A 21,122-nucleotide genomic window follows, 5' to 3' on the forward strand; every position below is an offset into this window, starting at 1 on the left:
TCAAGCTGTATGAATTCATGCTTAAGACCACGAATTAAACGTAAAGAATGGCTATCCCCTTCAACAATACAGATAATTAAAAACTTAACAACAAATATCTCCTATAACCAATATACTAAACACCACAGAAGGTACATAACTCACTGCATAAGAACAGATAAAAGATATTTTATTGCCAACTTATCTAGATCCATACAATATAGCTTTGACAACAATAATATTTACAAGGCTTTCCAATCTCTTAAGTTACTCACTACCTTTAAATCCAATCCTCTACCAAGATTACACATTGAAAATAATAAAATTATAACGGACCCCAGGGAACAATTAGCGATATGGACAGACCATTACATGAACCTTTACAGAACAAGGTGGCCTAAACCATTATGTGACTATCCTTTCCAACCACCTAATCGGAACCTGAACAGAATAGATATAATCAATGCCATTAAAAGACTAAAAACCCATAAAGCAGCCGGAATCGATGGGATTTTTGCGGAACTTTGGAAGATAGATGCTGATTTAAGTGCTAGTCTACTGCTTCCCCTCTTTAATGAGATATGGAATACTGGCAATTTCCCAGAGGAATGGATGACCTCGATAATACTTAATTTCCCTAAAAATAAGAACCCGACTAGCCTGAAGGACTACAGAGGAATTGCACTGATCTCAGTTACCCTAAAAAATGTTCACGTATATTATAGCCGTCAGGATTAAACCAATCATCGATAGAAACCTCTCAAACGACATCACATCATATAGGAAGGGCAGGAACACGACGGAACTAACCATGAAGCTTAAGGTTCTGGAGAAAGCTAGAATGCATAAGTCCCCAATATTTGCCCTAATGATTGATCTAAGTCAAGCCTTTGACTCCATCATACAGCATAAGATCTGGCCCTTACTGGAGGACATAGGAATAGATAAACATCTGATTTCGCTTATAAAAATAATATACGATAATCATAACGTGATACCACAACATCTGAACTTAAAATCACAACCATTTAAGGCCAACAGAGGACTGAAACAAGGATGCATTTTATCACCTATGCTATTTAATGTAATAATGAACGATATTCTGAACAAATCCTTCAAACAAGAACATGCTCTTAACCCTCGATATCTGAATCAACAATATGATAATAACATACACAACTCTCTAAATTTTCTATGCTATGCCGATGATGTATGCATATTAGCTAACTCTGAGTACAAATTAAGAAACTTGCTGTCATTGTTTGTCAAAAATTGCTTTGGATACGGACTGAAAGTCAACTACTTTAAAGACAAAGTTAATTGCATCCAATATCCTTCTATATAACAGCGGCCCCTTTAACTTTGAGGATAATGTGGTAGAAACGGTCTCGGATTTTAAGTACCTAGGAACCAGAATAATGTCATTAGGCACCACCATTTTGGATACTAAGTAGAGGACCAACAAGGCCAGATCCCGATATCATCAGCTAACTAAATTATGGTCGTCCAACCAGTTATCTACGAACCTAAAAATAAGACTCTTTAAATCCCTAATTCTACCCATCTTAACATACGGTTTGGAAACATGGCAGGACACTAAAAGCAACATCAACACATCCCAGACCTTCATAAACAAGTGCTTAAGAAGAATCACTAAAATTTACTATCCATACAACACCCCAAACACAACTCTCTGGAACAGGTGTGACATCCTACCTATCAAACGACTCATTCCTTTGAGGAGATTAGAATTACTCGGCCACTGCTTAAGACATTCACGAGAGAATATGATATTTTCGTCCATGAAGTGGACCCCGGATTATGAAAGGCGAAGAACCCCCAAATACTATTGGCTGGCAAAATGTCTGAAGGACATGGACTTGATCAATCTTACGTTTATAGATTTTCTTGCACTCAGCAAAAACAAGAAACATTTAAAGGAACATCTACAATACATGCTTAAATATGGTTTAAACTAGAGCAGGAATCGTGGAAGTATCAGACTATTTCTCGCACTGCCTTATTTCCAATCTCTTATCCCCAGTCTAATGACAACTTAAATTTTGGCGCAATTGGAATTATGGTTTAAATAAAAAGAGATGAGATAAGTATAATTTTTATTTTTTTTTCTAAATTTCCCCCTCCCCTTTATAACACCCTTTTTCCTTTCCCTACTGGATAAACGATTAATCTTAAAACCATGAATATTAATAATGATAACGATCTCCAGGCTCAATATAATAATGATAATAGTGAATAACATGGATTCCGAGCATCGCTTGCTTAATACAGACAAGGATCTATGGGGTTACTTTTTGACTTAGAATGACAAATGATTGAGGATAAAAGAAGGAATAAATCAGACGAAGACAATAGGCTCTTTAGGACAAGGGACTTCAGGAAGTGAGATTACAATTACAGAGAAGTTGAATACCTCAGGAATAGGACATGTTATATAGACATTGCGTTATCTTCCAAGGATATACTTACCAAACATTAAGAATTTTTTCCCATCTCTTAAATCTAACCAGGCGTCAGGTACATTATTATTAATATTAGCTACAATTCTTAACACTATCTTGCCGGTAACAGAACTAATAGATCCCCTCTTTCTTACTCCTCTCTTCTTTACTATGCTAGCTGACTACATAGTGGTACCGTCCACTATAATAAAACGGGTATACATCATGTATAGGATCTATATACTAGTGAATATACATGGTGCACGCTACAACTCCTGGTGTTTCTAATTAGCCATCTATTATATTAGATAATTAATTAAAAAATTTTAAATGAATCGTTTTCTAACAATTGAACAAAACTTGCTCAACTTTTTGGAAGAATCAATTGAGGAAATATAGTTATAATTCTACCAAACCCTTCTGCAGTTAGTGATGAAGAAGATTTTGATTAAAATGACTTAAAAAATGAGGGAGAGATACTGCTGCTGAATAAGGATTCATAATTTAATTGATGACTATATTCTAGAATCATCTACTACAAGAGGCTATTCTTTAATTTCTGGCAATTTTAAATGGAGGGAAACAGATGCATTATATTAGACAAGCCCTTTCAATGGGAAAGAGAAAGATATAATAAAACTTAAAAATACTTTGCATGGTAAAAGTAAATTTGAATTCCTTAATTGTAGATCTAAGTAATATTTATAAAAATCAAATGAATAGGCCTAATATATGTATAACCAGAGTTGTTAAGGAGCGGCGTTACCTGGAGCGCCCCTCCATTTTAAAATTGGGGAGCGGGAGCGGAAGCTCTCCTTTTAGGGGTGCAGTGGAGGAGCGCAACGTATAAATTAAATTATTTTTTAAATATATATTTATTAATTAAAATTCAATAAAAATGAAATTATATTTTATTTAAATTTGTCCATTTTTCAATGTTTAGCCGAGTTTTATATTGGCTTTTCATCTAATCATTTTAAATATTAAACATCAAGTTTTTCTTTTTATATTTAAAATTTTTTGGAAAATCTTGTAAGTAATATTTCACTTTATAGATATAAAATAAAAAATAGTTTTAGATATTATGGATTTAGTCGAATTTCCATCATACAAAAAATATTTTAAACTTCTAAAAGATGTTGATCCAAATGATCAAAAAAATTTAAGGGCAAAATGTCTTTTGTGTTTAAATAAAACTATTTAATTTTCAAAAGTGAGCAGCTTCAATCTAAAAAAGCATCTAAAAGTAAAAAATCTTTCTTTTAAAAACAAATTAATTTGGAAGATTTTTTTGGATTCCATGAAATTGATCATCAGGTAGATAATATATTGGACAAATATTTTTTAAATAATGATACCAAAATTACTATTTTTGATAAATTCCCTGAATTAAAAAATATTTATAAAATACAATACCCTGCTTCCCTTTAGTGCTTCTGTGGAGTGCCTATTTGGTATTGCAGAACAGGTCTTAAGGGAGAGGCGTGGATGTTTGTTAGAAAATTTAATACTTTTAAAAGCTAATAAAAGGTTATAAATATTTTGATACATTTATAAGTAAAGCTTTTTGATAAAAAAAAAATGATTGTTTCGTATACCTTCTAAAAAAATGAAATCAAAGGCAGGGGCGTCGCTAGCCTTTATAATCTTAGGGGACTCAACTAAAAAAAAAATTATGGAGGGCTTCGCCCCCATACCCCTCAATTTGCGGGCCTTCGGCCGGGTTTTATATTAATATATAGTACTTTTTTTAAATTTGTTAACTCTGAACAATTATTCTGAATTTTAATTTTCTCATTTATTATATTATGCATACAAAATAAACTGGCCTATAAATAATTAAAACATTACAAGACATTTCTAAAAATAAAATTTATTAATACAAAATCTATTTATTACAGTATAAAATATTTTCGATTGCTGATATAAAAAAAATTTGCGTCTAAAGAATTACAAGTGATAAAAAAGATTAATTAATTTATACAAATGCCTCATCAATTGATAATAGTTTTTAAAAACCACATAATGCAATAATATAATTCTTAGCAACTTACATTGACAAAAGGTTATCAAACTAATATAACTCTGTTACCATTTTACACAATGTTTTATAGAATGGACTAATAAGGAAAAATTTAAAGGCCTAAACCAAATCAACAATTCTTGAAGAAGAGAGTATAAACGACCAATCCAAATCATAAAACTATTAAGTGGTTAGAGCTTCCTTTTAGATGACATGATGGTAGCTAGATAAGTAATCAAGAAAATTATTGTGAGATATTAAATTTCTAAATTATCATCCATTTTAAATGATATATAATATATAAACGACTATACAGTTGACCATTATTGTTTATCTAAAATATGCAATCATATGCTCTCTTCCGTTGTATTAATAATCTTAAATTACATAGCAACAAAAATAATAGATGCTAGTTAATTTGCAGTAATAGCCATGACACTCATTATATAAGCTAGTATAAAAATTTATTATGTTGGATAAATTGATAAAATAAAAATACTAAAAATCTTTAGAAGAAATAATTGTGCAACTATATTGAAGCCTTGAGTTATTTACATGCTAAGGATGCCATATTAGATGAAACATTTTGGAACTATAAAATAATTACCAGAATGATATGATGAAACAATTAAGATTTTATATATTGTCGCACCACCTCTAGTGGTATATTATATCTTAAAATATTAGTAGTTTGTAAAAATATACTTGTATTAAAAACTTAACTCAAAACTGTTTTTTGAAAAAGAAAAAAATAGCTTTCCTAACGTAAAAAAGAAAAGATATCAAATTTATTACATCTATTGTAGGATAATAATAAAATGTTTAATTTTTAAATTTATTTATAACTAAATAGATGGCGTTAAATGTTTGAAAGAAAATTTTATATTATAACTGTCAAATACGTATATAAAAGTGACATTTTATCTAATATTTTATAAAACAACTGTATATAATAGAGAATTATAAACTATATTTCTACTTACTCACTTTTTATTATACTTATTTGGATTGAAAATATTTTTAGGAATAGGTATAATAAAATTTAAAAATAAATATACAGTTGATTAGTCATTTTGAACTCGGTTAATTCCAATATTAAATTTGTTAATTTTCAAATAATATATGATTATATTTATTTAATTAGGGTTATAAAATAATTTAAATAATAATAGTCAATTAAGCTTCAACTGTTAATGCTAAATTAATATTTAGTGAATGATATTGATATTCTATTTTTAACACAAAATTTGATTGCTAGCTGACATAGTGAAAATTTATATGTATTAATTTAATCTAATATTTAAAATAGTATTCATTTAATAAATATTTAGATAGTCTTATTAATTTTTAAATCATAAAATTAAATCTATATTTTACTTAATAGAATTAAAAAAGAAATCTTTCAGGGGGGCAATCAAAAAATTTATTTTTAGTTCAAGGGGTTAAGATTCCATTAAAAAAAAATTTTTTGCTTCAGTGGACTATTCAAATTTTCCATAACGACGCCACTGATCAAAGGAGCGGTTATGGAGTGGCACTCCATTACTTGGAGCGGGAGCTAGCTCCTTTTAAAAACGTAGTAGCGGAAGCGAGCTCCTTTTGAGAAGATAGAAGCGGGAGCGGGAGGTAGCTACTTTTAAAAAGGAGCGTTAACAACTCTGTGTATAACCATCCCAGATATTAAGAAATTTATTGAAATTCTATTTTTTTATTGTAAAGGTCTACAAGTTATTTTTTCGCGGTCCGATCCCAAAATATAAAAAATAATTTTGTTCGAGCCCAACCCGAGCCCAAATTCAATTTTTTTTTCAACCCAACCCGACTAAATTTTTTTAATTTAAAAAAAAAGCAAATAAAAATTACGTGTAAAATAAAAGTTTATTTGACCGCCATAATATATTCTATATATATATATTAAGTTGCATTTTATTTCAATTGGAAGATATACCTTTTATTTAGTTTAAATATTAAAAAAGTTGAAATACAATATAATTTAAAAATTGTGATTATGTAAGAATGATATGCATGATATAATGAACATATTATAAAGATATATAAATATCATTATCAATAGTATCACATGGTGAATAATTGTGATATATAAATAATGAAGAGTCTAGTTTGTCAGGCTATAAACAAATCCATCTATCATCAAGGGCCCTTCCAGCCGCAGAAAGCCCTCTTTCACTGCTAGCCGAGGAAGCAAGTATTGTAATTAGTTTTAAAAAGAAATATTTTCACTTTTTTGATTCTTGGATATAAATTTAATTAAGTTTTAATATTCTTGTAAGAATTTAAATATTTGTTGTAATTCGTATATAAATTATGAAATAAAAGAGTAAAATTGGAAAAAATAATCTGAACTTAAATAAATAGTGCCGTGGCCACGATTCGAGCCTGAGATTATTTTTTCCAATTTAATTCTTTTATTTCAAAATTTATATACGAATTACAACACAATATTTAAATTCTTACAAGAATATTAAAAGTAATAAATTTATTTCCCAAGAATCAAAAAAGTAAAATTCTTTTTTTTTATAATCAATTATCTTTTTAAAACTACAAAAATGAATGACATTTTTTATATAAAATATATATAAATTTTTTTTTAACTAATTACAACATGTCCACCACTAACGGGCCAAGGACATATACCGTCGAAATAAACAAAATATATTTTGTTATTTATACTATCTAGAATCTAAAAACCATCTGGTTCCTAATGAACCTACATATTATTATTATTTTCCATTGAAGCATGGCTGCTTCTTTCATTTCACTAACAGTTGTTAACATTGTATTTTGATCCGCCTCTTCTGTGTATTCAGTCGTTTCATTATTATTTGTTTTAACTTCATCTCTTTGATGATTTGTTGGAAACCATGGTCTGTTATTATATTGTCTTATGATTGTATTTCTTGATTAGAACTTTCGAATATCCATGTTATATTTTTTTGAAGACGTTGGAATAATCTTCTCCTTTTAAATATGATCTGTATGATTTATTGCATAAGCTGGTACATCACAATCCCTCATTAGGTGTTGAAATGAGTGACATCGGAAACATTGCCATGAATTGAAAGATGTTGGCCCTTGCAGAAGATACTTTGAATTCTTTTAATTACTATTATTATTTATTGTTTTTTTCTCTGACAATTCCAAAATGTTTGTAACTCTCTTGGGCTTCTTTGGTATAAAGATCAATTGTAGGTAGAAAGCCCACAATCCACTAAAGGTAAATCGTTATATACATAATTTTAAAATATTTTTATTATTTTTTTATTTAGATATTAAATTTATTACTTAATATAAAAAAATTTTTTTACAATACCCAAAAAAATATGATTTTAATTAATTTTTCCCATAACTTAATAAGTAGATTGAGTATGAAGAAGTTTATGGGTTAACAACCAAGGTAGTTATCAAATTATTACAAAAATTTTGGGCTAAAACAATCGTGTCTGATGGAGGTCCGGCTTTTATAAGTGAAAATTTTGGACATTTTTACACTTCATTATTACAAATAAAACATGTGTTAGCTCCACCATATCATCCTAGCTCTAATGGCCAGGCTTAAAGAATGGTAGCCATAGTGAAAAATTGGATTAAAAAGGCCAAACAAGAAAAAATGAGATTTGGGTGGCACAATTATATTATAATAATTCCAAAAATAAGGAGGGTGTTACTCCTGTTGAATTGTTTCTGGGTCGAAGAACCAGATTGCCCTTAGATTTTTTAAAATCAAAAGGCAATGCTATTATATTATCATGTGAGAGAGTAAATATAAAGTTTTCTGTGGCAAAAAATATATGGACTCGTTTAATCGATAATAAAAATAAAAAATGGGAAAAAAGTAATATAATAGAAAATGAGAGCTAAATTAAATAGAATAAATTTAGAAAATGAGATTATTGTTATAAGGCATAATGATCATGCCAGGGCCAGGGATTAAACATGTATAATTTATTTTATGTTATAGATATAATTATCTTGGTGAATATTGCAGAGATGTTAACATAGTATGATTAGTTTTTTTTTAAATTACAAATATACATAGGTTTATGTTGTTTATTGTCAGTATTTAACAAGTGAATTGACAAAAATTTAACTTATCGAAGTGAAAGAAAGCTTATGATAACATGTGTAATTGTGAAATTTCTATTGTAAGTTTATCGGTTTAAAATTTAATTTGATATTTTCATTTTCTCAATACTCTCAATTGGAGAAGATGTAACATGTGTCCTTAAAAAAATTGTGGAGTGTTTATGGTAATTTTATCGGTTTAAAATTTAATTTGTTATTATGTGTCAAGTGAAATAATAAATTAAATAGAAGAAAGGAAAGAAACATATATGAAAAAAACATTTAATGTTTCACAAATTAAATGTATGATTTTTGTTAAGTCAAATCATTAGAGTGATAATATGGTGTAGACATATGTGTGAAAGAGTTTATTTTAATAAATTATGATCATAATTTTATTTTTGGTATTTTAAATAAAATTTTTTTATATAATTAATTAATTTAATATTGTAAATTAAAAATTTTTCTTTAAGTAATAAATTTAATATCGTAAAAAATAAATAAAAATATTTTAAAATAGTATGTATATAATGATTTACCATTAGTAGATTGTGGGCCTTTCTACCTTCAATTGATCATTATACCAAAGAAGCCCAAGAGAGGCACAAACATTTTGGAATTGTCAGAGAAAAAAAAACAATAATAATAGTTATAAAAAGAATTCAAAGTATCTTCTGCAAGGGCTTTCAATTCATGGCAATGTTTCCGATGTCACTTATTTTAACACCTAATGAGGGATTGTGATGTACCTGCTTATGCAATAAATCATACAATAGATCATATTCAAAAGGACAAGATTATTCCAAACATGTATATTCGAAAGTCCGAATCAAGAAATACAATCATAAGACAATATAATAACAGACCATGGTTTCCAACAAATCATCAAAGAGATGAAGTTAAAACAAATAATAATGAGACGAGTGAATATACAGAAGAGGCGGATCAAAATAATGTTAACAATTGTTAGTGAAATGGAAGAAGCAGCCATGCTCCAATGAAAATAATAACAATATGTAGGTTCATTAGGAACCATATAATTTTTAGATCCTAGATAGTATAAATAAATTTTTTTTTGATTATTTCGACGGCATATGTCCTTGGCCCGTTAGGGGTGGAGATGTTGTAATTAGTTAAAAAATAATAATATTATTATATATCATGTCTATCATTTTTTTAGTTTTAAAAAGATATATATTATTTATAAAAAAAACATTTTAACTTTTTTGATTCTGGGAAATAAATTAAATTTTAATATTTTTCCAAGAATTTAAATATTTTGTGGTAATTCGTATATAAATTTTGAAATAAAAGAAATTAATTGGAAAAAATAATCTGAACTTAAATATCAAGGATTGCCAGAAATTTTGGCCAAAACACTTAAATAGAGAAAGTCGTTTGATAAGTTTTAGAGATCTGCAAAAGTAGAGTCGGGCCTTAGATATTTTTTAAAATATATCTAAATTTATCAATTTTATGTTAATTCTTTTATGTAAAATAAAAATATGTGATTATATTTATAGAAAGTAGACGCTATATAACATATATCGATTATTTTGAGTAATTATAAAAATTAATTTCTATATTTAAATAAATTCGGGCCGGGTTGGGCTTGAAAAATTAGACCCGATGCAGTCAACTAAAGTCTTCCATCAATTTAAGATTTGGTAAAAGATTTTAAATATTGAAAATTTGAGGCTATTTAATTAAATAGATATTAGATAAATATATTGTAATTAACTTGATAAAATATGATGTAAATAAGGTATGTAATAATAACACAAAAATATAATAGAAAAATAGTTTGGCAAATGGATGTTATGTAGAAAATAATTGAAAATGACATGTTATTCTGATTGACATTTTCATGATGAAATGTGTTAGATAAAAATGACATATGAATCAAAATGATTATTTAGGATATATATTAATTTGTCAGGTCGGTCTTCGGGTTGGACACCCCTTACCCGACCCAAAATAAAGTCTTTTATGTCAGAACCCGAGCTCAGGCTACGGACAACCAATACAAACCTTTAATTTACTGTATATTATCCAATCCCACAAGAAAGGATGTATTGGTCTAATCAGTGGCGTATCCAGGATTTTCTTATGGTTGGGGGGGGGGGGGGACAAGCGTATTTTTAAATTTAAAGTTGAAATAAAGTTTAATGTCATTTTTTTTATAAAATTTGCTTTAAAAACTAGCCTCAGCTTAAATTCTCATACAATATAAGTATAATATAATTTTTTTATTGAAAATAAAACATATTTATGAAGTACTATTTCCGAATCTCGGCTAAATGCGTTAGCTCTGTTAAATATCCACAGAGATTTGGTTCCAACGACAAAAAAAATTCTTGATGAATTGGCAACATTCCCACGAAAATTAAAAATAATATTATAATTATAGTATTTAATAAAAAATTTTATATAATATTATATTTGATAAGAAATTTAAAAAAACTTGTTTTTTAAATTATTTTCTAGTCAATATTTTATAGTGTTGTTAAACGCCTCGTTTTGAGCATTTTTAAAAACGGCTAACTCAGTTATTTATCCAGGAAAATATTATGCAAACCTGAAAATTTTGCTCATAGAACAGAACAAACAAAGGTCTAGACATATAGTATCGAAATTTCGAGGCTTAGTTAATATTTTTCTGGCGAAAATATTGAGTTAGCTGTTTTTAAAAATCGGCTCAAAACGAGCCGTTTAACAACATTAATTTATACACACTCACTACTATTAGTATTTTCAATAAAAAAATTATATTATACTTATATTGTATGAGAATTTAAGCTGAGGCTAGTTTTTAAAGCAAATTTTATAAAAAAAATGACATTAAACTTTATTTCAACTTTACATTTAAAAAACTTTATTAAATATAATATACCTAACTAAAAATAATAAAAAATAGGCTTGTAATATCATTAGCACGAATTAGTAAATAATAGTTACAAATAGAAATATAATTATTATTAAATTATGAATAATTTAATGGAATAGCTAAAACATAAGACCCGGCCGAAGGCCGGGGGAAAGCTGGCCGAAGACCAGATAAGAGGGGTAAAAAATCCCCCCCCCCATAAGAAAATCCTGGATACGCCACTGCATGGTAGAATATAAAACAACTTCAAAATATTAGGAATTTGAGCCAAGGTTTCTTTACACCGATTGAGCGCATCAATAGCATGCTCAGGTAAAATAGCTAAACGTAGTAAATATTTATACCACAATTCGAATTCACTGATTAAATTTATTTCAGTATCAAATAGGAATAAAATTTTGCTACATATTTAAAACAATAGTGACATTAAAAACGAAGATGGATCTTTGGGTATTAAAACTTGAAGATTGCTAAAGACTTGTTTTTTATCTAAAAACCGTACTTTTATTTGCGATAAAAAAGTATCTAAGAATGGGATGAAAGTGGATATTTTATAATATTCTTCAGTTGAGCCAATATTTATTTTACATCTCAATAATTGCCCAGGTGCTAGACGAGGTTTAATTAGTGTTATATCATAAAATTTAGCCTTCGATTCAACGTCTAGATAAATATTATGAAAATATTAATCTACATTCATTCTTATTGTATCTACCTGTTCATATATATTTTCCGCCAAATCAATAACCTGAACCAAATCTAAATTTGGTTTTTGTAAATTTCTACAAAGTAGTGAGCTATAGGAAAATAATTTATTGATGCAACTAGCAGCAATATTTAACTCTGATTGATCAATTGAATTCAATAATGATATCGCTTCTGACGACACATTACTTTTTTTCATGCTCAGCCTTATTTAACTTTTGTATTTCTATTTCTTCTGTTCTACAAAATCGAAGTAAAAATAAAATATTTAAAAAATTATAGATATTTATCAGGGATGTGAACCCTTCAACAAAAAAAGGGTCCGGGTTCGGTAATAAATTTAAAAAGGATCCGGGTCCAGAGTTCGGGTTCAGAGGGAACATAAAAATAATGACTCAGAATAAGACTTTTTTTCATTCATTTTTTATTATACTTCAATATATACACATTTATAATTCGAAATGAGATAATTTATATTTTAAATATTTTATCCAATCGCACAATCATGATATCTTCTAAAATATCATCCTTCAGATTTCCACGTAAATTAGATAAAATATATTTCAACGATGAAAATCCACGTTCTACGCTTACCTAAAATAGATAGTCATTTTTATAATACATAAATTATTGAACTTGTGTCGCCGGTACAGCCATGACGATTCTAGACAAGGTATGTAATTCTGGATATATTGAAGAATTTTCCTCCCAGAATTTAAAAATGTTTGCATCTCTATTTATTCTTTTAACTTCCGAGAAATTTTCTATTAAAGATACAATAGATATTTTTTGCTCCTTTCTATCAATGATAATTTAATTTTTTTTTCTCTATCTAATAGTAAAATTTCCAGATCATCAATATCGTTATCATTATCATTGTTATCGCTACAACCAGTAGATATTGTTGTAGCCTCCAATATATTGTAAATAATAGAGTTTTGGGTATGCCATAAATCTTCAAGATGGTCTATAGCCATTTGTTTTTGCTCACTACTTAATAAAACCTGATATCGCGGGTCTAAAAATATCGAAGCATATACAACACTATTTTGTAAATATTGTTGCTCTCTTATTTTCATATTTTCTAATACTTCTTGAAAAAGAACTTGTTAATCTCCCTAACTCTAATCGACATCTTAACCATATGCCATAAAAATCCGATAAACATAATTGTACTGCTTGCAATCTTAATGTTGTTATTTTTAAAGGAACCAGCACACTAGTAAGCTCTTTTACTTGATTCCAATCATCTTCTGACAAAATGATTTCACATGCTCCTATGATAAAATCATTACAGAAATCTTTCAAACTTAATAATCGCTCTAGCATCATACATATAGAGGACATACGTGTTGTGCAATCTAAAATTGTAATTTGCCTTTTCATGGATTTTAATATTCTAACAATTGTGGGTTCTTAAATATTTTACAACATCTCTTGCTTTATCAATTATAGTTTTAAAGTGACTATTTTTTAGGGAATCATTAACAGCCAATTGTAGCGTATGGGCTGCACATCTGAAACAGTATATTTTTGTGGAGAAATCTTTTGTTATTTCCTGCAAATCAATTTCACTTATTTCCTCATAATTATCATCATCATCATCTATATCATCAATTTCTTCCAGTGAACATTCATTTAATAATTTGATTGATTTTACTAGATTGGCACCATTATCCGTAGTAATTATAAACGTTTCTTATAGGAATATGAAATTTATTTAATGTTTCTAATATTATATTTTCAGAAGTTGAACTCTCTTTAATCTCCTTCATAGCTAAATTTCTTATTATATTATTTCCTTTAATATACTGTATATTTATTCCTAGAATATTTCTCCCTAATCTTTGGGCGGAATCAATTTTTAATTGAAATTAATTTGTTTTTTGTTTCTTTTATTATTTTTGCTTGTATTTTTTTCGATTCATTAACCATTAAGTCCTTAATTTTAAAACGGTTAATTGATGTTCCAATTGCCTTACTAAGAGGATCAATAATTTTTTTTAAACCAAAATCCTCAATAATATTGAAAGGCCTTCCATTTATTGTAACAAGCTCAACTAAAGCATTTATCAAATTCTCCTCAGACATTTGAATGAATGCTTTTTTTAAGGCAAAATTTTTCAATATTATTTTCATCCTTCTTTACAATACTGACAGTAGACTTTGTAACAATGTCTTCTTCCAAAAATTTGGTTTTTATATTTAAATATTCCTCAAAGATTATAGAATGATGTTTTTTAAATGTCTTTCCAGGTTAGTATTGTGTGAACCTTTTATCATTAGGTGGCAGGTTTTGCACTCAGAATCCCCTTTAGTTGCATTATAGTAACAAAATATCTTTTAGTTTCATACTAAAAAAAACAAAATTTTATATCTTTAAAACTTAAAAGTATAGACATATAGAATGTATATATTTTTAATCAGGCTGCATCCAAAATCTTAAAAATATAAATAAATAAATTTTGAAGAAAAAAATTACATAATCTATTTTTAATGTAAAAATAAAATAGTGTCCAATTTCATGAAATTTTTATAAAAAATTATTAAGTACAATTCTTCTTAATGCTGTTAATTTTATAAATTTACTACCTAAACGATTATAGCCTTTTATATTAATATATATATTAGTGTCAGAAAATAATTTTATGGAAAGGTTAAGAATGCACAGGAACCTCTGGTGCAAAAATGACTTAAAAATTGGATATTATGTAGAAAATAGGAAAAACAAAACTTGAATTATGATCAAGTGATAAAGAAAATTTTAGCTGTAAAGGCTAAATTTATTAAATTATAATTTGGTAAAAATAAAAAATTATAATCTAATTTAAAAGGTGCTGGAATATTATATAATTTCTACCACATTTTTATTTAAATAATAATTTTTTATATATATTTTATGGAAAAATTATCTTTCAAAATAGATTATATTATTGGTTTTCCAACTATTTATTAAATATTGATATAATTATTTACAACATAGTATTTATTATCAATTTAAATACAATTAAATATTTACATATCTTTATCAAGCATTTTGAATATTTTAATTTTTTTAAAACTTAAATGTGTCCAAAGTGTTGTTATTAATTTGTGAAAATTTTAAGGATTTTTTCAAAACTTGGATGCAGCCTAAATAAAATAACTAATTTTTTTGATATGATGATTTGAATATATTTGATAACTTATAATAAAATTATATATTTGCAAAACACTGCCAATTTTGATTAATTTAAATTTATTGCTCAAAAAACATAACCTTAATATTTTAACACTGCAAAGTAATGACTTAATAAAATTTTTATATAAGATATTAATAAATTAGCCTTTAAAATTATATTATATTATTACTTGCAGTACAAAATAATTCCAAATATTTCACTTTCAAATCAAAATAGTCAAAGTATTTCTAATAAGAGCAAATAAATTTACATAATAAAATATTATTACTTACACTATAAAATAATGTATGGTATCAATATCTAAATAAAATGAAATGAAGTCCAGGAAGAAAAACGCGAAAATAAAATAAATGATTCCACGAAAAAAATTAATAAAATTTTATATTATTTTTTAAAAATTATATTTTTGCATTAATTTTAAAAAAAAAATATTTTAACACCCTGAACCCTTGGACCCTCTACTTTTTAAAAGGGTCCGGGTCCGGGTTCCGCCAAAATACGATGGTCCAGGAGGGTTTAGGGTCCGGGTTCACATCCCTGATATTTATTATTAATATTAAAAATACTTATTAATTCTAACTTACTAATAATTTTGAATTTAATAAAATAATCTATATATATAATAACCGTAATCAAGAAATGAACGTTTTCGTATATCCTTAATGTTAATTTTTATTTTTCTTATCAACTTTCCTAATGTTAATTTTTATTTTTCCTACTATCAACTTTCCTATCTTCTTATTGTTAAATAAATCGATGGAGACTATATATCTCTAATGTTAAATTTTAAGAAATTTTTTGCACATAAGGGGATTCGAACCCATGACCTAACGTTTTAAAGGCAAACGTTCCTCCCACTCAGCCACCTTCTATATTAAATTTTGTAATATAATCTTTCTTATATATGTTATTGTTATGCAATTTTACTTTTATAGGCTTATTAATCTTTATTTTTATTGGCTTATTAAGCTCTTATTTTATTGGTTTATAGTTATTTATATTTAATTTTAAAATCAACCATTTTTTATTTTAATTAAAAAAATCGTAACGAAATGATTACAACAGGACATAATAGTACATCTGCCAAAGGCCCCAAAATATAGGAGACAGTAATTAAAAAGATGTTTAATTTTTATAAATATTATTACAGAATAAATCACCGCCAGGTTGGCACAAGATTTAAATCATGTTTGAGCTCATTTCTGGTTATCAGAAAATAATTTTAAGGTCTCAACTGACCCATACTCAATCTGCATTTCACATGTTGAAATAACGAAATGATTACAACAGGACATAACAGTATATCTGCCAAAGGCCCCAGCATATAAGAGACAATAATTAAACATGATTTCAATCTCCTTGACTTGAAATTTTTCCATTTTATTAATATTTTTGAACAATGTTAATGCAAGGAAAGGAAATTTTAATAAAATTTATAGTTTTGTTGGAAAATTGATAAATATTTGTAAAATTTTGATTGGGGGGGGGGGGGTGAAATTTTTATTAGCTTAAATGAAAACAGTCAAATTTGCGATGGAGCATTGGTTACGCGCCTGGGTCTAATGCTAGTGGTATTTCTATTCCAATAATATGGATAACAATGACCCAATTGCAATTTCGAAATTTGAAATATAATATTCAGACTATACTAAAATATATATATAGAATGGATTTTTATAAAGTTAGGCCTTATAATATATTGAATAATAAATTTAAAATATTCAGAATATTGAAACATCATTTATCAAAAGATGAACAAATGATCAAGTAAATTCTTACATATTGATTTGAAAGTTGAGTCTAGAAAGATGTATAAATAAAATACAAGGGAGAAATTACTTAATGCAACATCTCTAGGTTTAAACGCAGATTGATAGTCCTGATTAAATTTTTATATCTGAATTATAATTTTCACATATTATTTTTCCTCTATTTTAATGAGATATTATCAGAATTAAGGAGCGGCGATCTTTCAAAAGGCGCCCCGCGGGAGTTAGATTCTTTTAGGGCTGGAGTGGAGGAGCGCTACTCTATCGCTCTTTTAAATTTAATGTATATATTAAATTATTTTTTAAATATTAATAAATCTATTTATTTGTTAATTAAAATTCAATAAAAATGAAATTTTATTTAATTTTATGCAATATTAAAAGTTGAGCCGAATTTTATATTGGTTTTTCATCTAATCATTTAAAATATTAAATATCTTGTTTTTCTTTTTTTTTATGAAAATTTCTTGGAAAATCTTATAAGTCATATTAATATTAATATTCATTTTATAGATATGATAAAAAAAATAGTTTTTATGATCCAGACATCATAGAAGAAAAAATCGAAATAAAAAAAAATTATCTATTTAAATAACTTTAATGCAGATTATCAAATGTTTATAATGATGAAAATATTAATCCATAAACAATATTTTGTTAAATTCCTTTGTGAAAAATTATTGTATTATGTTTTATCGTTCAAGAAAATATAAGAACTGTCATTTGAAAGAGATATACAGTTATTTCAAGGTTATTTTTTAATAGCGTTATAATTTTACATTCATTTTTTTTATTTAAATTATCATTTAAATAAATTATCATATATCAATTAATTCGTCGCGTGAATATTTAAATGATCTATTTTCAGCAAACAAAGGCGTAGAAATAAAAGAAAATTGTCTGATAGATAATTCCCAAGATATATCTAAGAAACTTATCATTTTATTATTTAAAATTAACATTTAAAAAAAATATTGTATTCTTTTTGAAATAACCGCTTTAAAAAATCCATTTTTCCAAAAAAGTGGATATAGAACTTTAAAATATTGATCGAATAAATTATTTTCACCGATTTTTATAATTTTTGCATAATTTTAATCGCCTATTTCCAAATTTTTATTTGATGATATACATTAGCCCGGCATCTCTCTCAAAGGTACTTTCTATTAGAGGTCAGCGCGGTCTAGCCCTGCTTGCGGGTAGGACAATTTGTGCAATTTTATGGGCTGGGGTCTAAAGCTCGGAATTTTTTTTAAAGTATAATCTTGCAAATTCATATTTTCCTTAATAAAAAAAATTATTTTACAAGCTGGGCCAAGTAAAAAACTTACTGGTCAGGTCAGACCTTCAAAAAATTTCCACGTTATTTGAGCCGAGCAAGAGCACGCTGGCTTCATTGATTAGTATTATGGGCCTGAGAAAAATTTGGGTTCGGTAGGGGTCCGTTTAGAGACCAGCAAGTCGGCCCAAGACCGGCCTGATAGGGTTTGCAAATAAAATAAAAAATTATGGTATCTTTAATTTATCAAAATAAGATATATGCAGAGCTCAAAATTTTAAATCCAGCCTAAGAAAAAAAATATTATTTTCAAGCCCAGCCTGTATTTTTAAAAAATATTATCCGGCCAGGAATTGGCTCAATCCGGATTTCATTTCTGTCTTTCTCAGCCTGGTTCTGAATTTTTAAATTTAGATATTTTGAATAATTGGTTTGCAAATTATTTCAATGGCAAATTGAAAATATGAGCAAATGAATATTAAACGCTTCATTATATGATTTTCCAATAAATTAATTTAACTAATTTCAATTTCTTTTTTTAAATAAACACGCCCGGATTTTTAAAATAATAACATTTTCCTGCCGGTTCGGGTTGGTCCGGGACGGATGTGCAGCTTCGATCAAAATAAAATGATGACTATAATTTCAGTGATAAGGATAAATAAACTAATAATTTTTACTTCATACAAATGCGCTTTATTTTATGTTTTAATTAAAAATTTCGGGCAAATCGGGTACGGGTCTGAAATAAAAATGTCACAGCCCTTGTTTGAAATTGAAGGCTAAAATTTAATTTCTTAGTTATATTATATATACATACTACTTTTAATTTAATAAAATCTGGAGATCGGGTTGAGAATTGAGCTTTTTTTAGTTTGCATGGAATTCGCTATTCATAAAAAGAACAGCTTAGTCATTATCAAATAAAAAATGTTTCTAAACTAACCCCCATTTAGAAGATAAATTGGGATATCATCAGGAAATCTATTAATAAGAGTTAAAGGTTGAGATATTTTTTATTTAAATCATGCTAAAAGTAAAGCTATTATCTTATTTCGAGTTTTCTCTAAGATAATAAAAGACACTTTTCTTTTCTCATGAAAAGAAAACCGGATATAAAATTAAGAACTACTTATTAATTTAAAATCCCTATTAAGTTATTACAAAAACGCAAAAAATAATGTAAACAATCTAAAATTGTCCAAAATATTATTTTACTCTATGAAAGGCCTGAGATTAGACATAGAATGTTCGAAATTTTTCCCTCCAATTTCCTGGAAGTGTAAAGCTAAAAATTGTGGCTTATATTCATTTATTGCCTTTTAATAATTATATTAGAAAATATAAAAAAATGTAATAAGTATATATATTTTTTAACAATTATAAAATAATGCACTGGCGTATTCATGGGGGGGGGGGGGGTAGGTTTTTTACCTTAATATTTTATAATTTACTAAATTGATAATATAAATGTTTAAAATTTAAAAAACAACTATTTTTATTTAAATTTATAAATAATCATTTTGATTTACAGTATTTGATTATTTATATATTTTTTAAATTATCTGTGCAAAAAATATGTTTAGTATCGATTTTATTATGAAGAAACAATTATTAATTTATTCCTTTTTCAACAAATGTTAAGCATAGATATGCCACAAATCTATTTGACTCCTTTTTATGCCTCTAGTAAATATAAAAGTATCAAAATGCTACAACCACATGAAGTCTCATATTTTAGATGATAGGATTTAATGATAATAATAGTAAAACTTATTTTAGATATTTCGTTTATATAATTTTTTTTAAATTACTTTTGTGCTTCTAGAATCTTTGTTTTATCTTGAACCTTGGTATCAATTTTAGTGATTTTCGAATTTTGCTAATAACTTTTTTATTTTGGCTGTTTACCAAGAGGATTGAAAACCTAAAATGTAATCTTTAAGCATTAATTATTAGCCTAAGCTTTAGAATTAGTACTTTTAAAAGTTTGGCGAAATTCATGCTTATAACTGCATCCTAATATCTGATTTATATAAGATTTTTGAAAATACAACTCATTTTAAAATTTAATGAGATTTTAATTACTTCTGAATTTATAAAACAAACTGAAAAAAAATGACATCGAATTGGTGAAAGAGAAACCTTAATGTATTTAGACCAAGTTGATTTGTGATCATTTAAAATTCGATATTTACAGCCTAAGACTTGCCCTAATATTTATTTCGCTCGCTTATACTGGTTTTTATTTATTGGCTGGAAAAAAAACTGATTGATAAACTAGTGAGTACTAATTATGCATTATATATTGTTCATTGCTTCTATAATTTTCTTTCTAGCATGATGCCATTTTGGCGATTTTTTTTATTTTGCCCAAAATGTTTTTCTTTAAAATGTCTACCAAACGGGTTGAAGCAGTAAGTATGAAATACGCACTAATTATTGGGATAAATTTCTGAGATAATGCTTCTAGATGTTAGGCTAACTTTATGCTAAAAACGTGATATCATAGTTAGTTTTTGATTCATAATTCGGTTACGTTTTTAATGGCTGGCGAAATTTATTAAAAAATTAATAAGGCACTAAATATTAACGCTAACCAGATAGTTAGAGCTTCTACATTCTCCGTTCTGTCATAATACCTTTTGACAATTTTTTTATTTTCCAATAATTATTTTTCTCTATAAACCAAATACCACCAAAGAAAATAAAGCAATAAAATATATTGATAAAGCACTACTTAATGGTTTAAT

General features: G+C 27.0%; 1 protein-coding gene and 1 long non-coding RNA gene across 8 annotated transcripts in view; both read right to left on the minus strand.

Moving 5' to 3' along the window:
- LOC135926412 (inositol polyphosphate-5-phosphatase A-like) overlaps positions 1 to 21,122 on the minus strand; it is an 88,135-nt gene that overhangs the window by 52,396 nt on the left and 14,617 nt on the right. For 6 of the 7 annotated variants that reach the window (XM_065462285.1, XM_065462287.1, XM_065462283.1 and 3 more), the window contains exon 3: positions 19,588 to 19,688. The exons of the other annotated variant lie outside the window; for it this stretch is intronic. In XM_065462285.1, coding sequence (XP_065318357.1) covers positions 19,588 to 19,688 — 101 coding nt within the window. The remainder of the gene's footprint in view (positions 1 to 19,587; positions 19,689 to 21,122) is intronic. 7 annotated transcript variants of the gene reach the window in all.
- On the minus strand, positions 12,629 to 15,967 carry LOC135926415 (uncharacterized). The gene is made up of 4 exons (XR_010571860.1): positions 15,594 to 15,967; positions 15,491 to 15,548; positions 12,776 to 14,493; positions 12,629 to 12,733 (listed from the first exon to the last, which is right to left on the minus strand). It is a non-coding gene; the product is annotated as an uncharacterized LOC135926415 (long non-coding RNA).

This window comes from Gordionus sp. m RMFG-2023, chromosome 3 (assembly GCF_954871325.1).
Source record: "Gordionus sp. m RMFG-2023 chromosome 3, tfGorSpeb1-WG-v2, whole genome shotgun sequence".
Taxonomy (NCBI): Eukaryota; Metazoa; Nematomorpha; class Gordioida; order Chordodea; family Parachordodidae; genus Gordionus; species Gordionus sp. m RMFG-2023.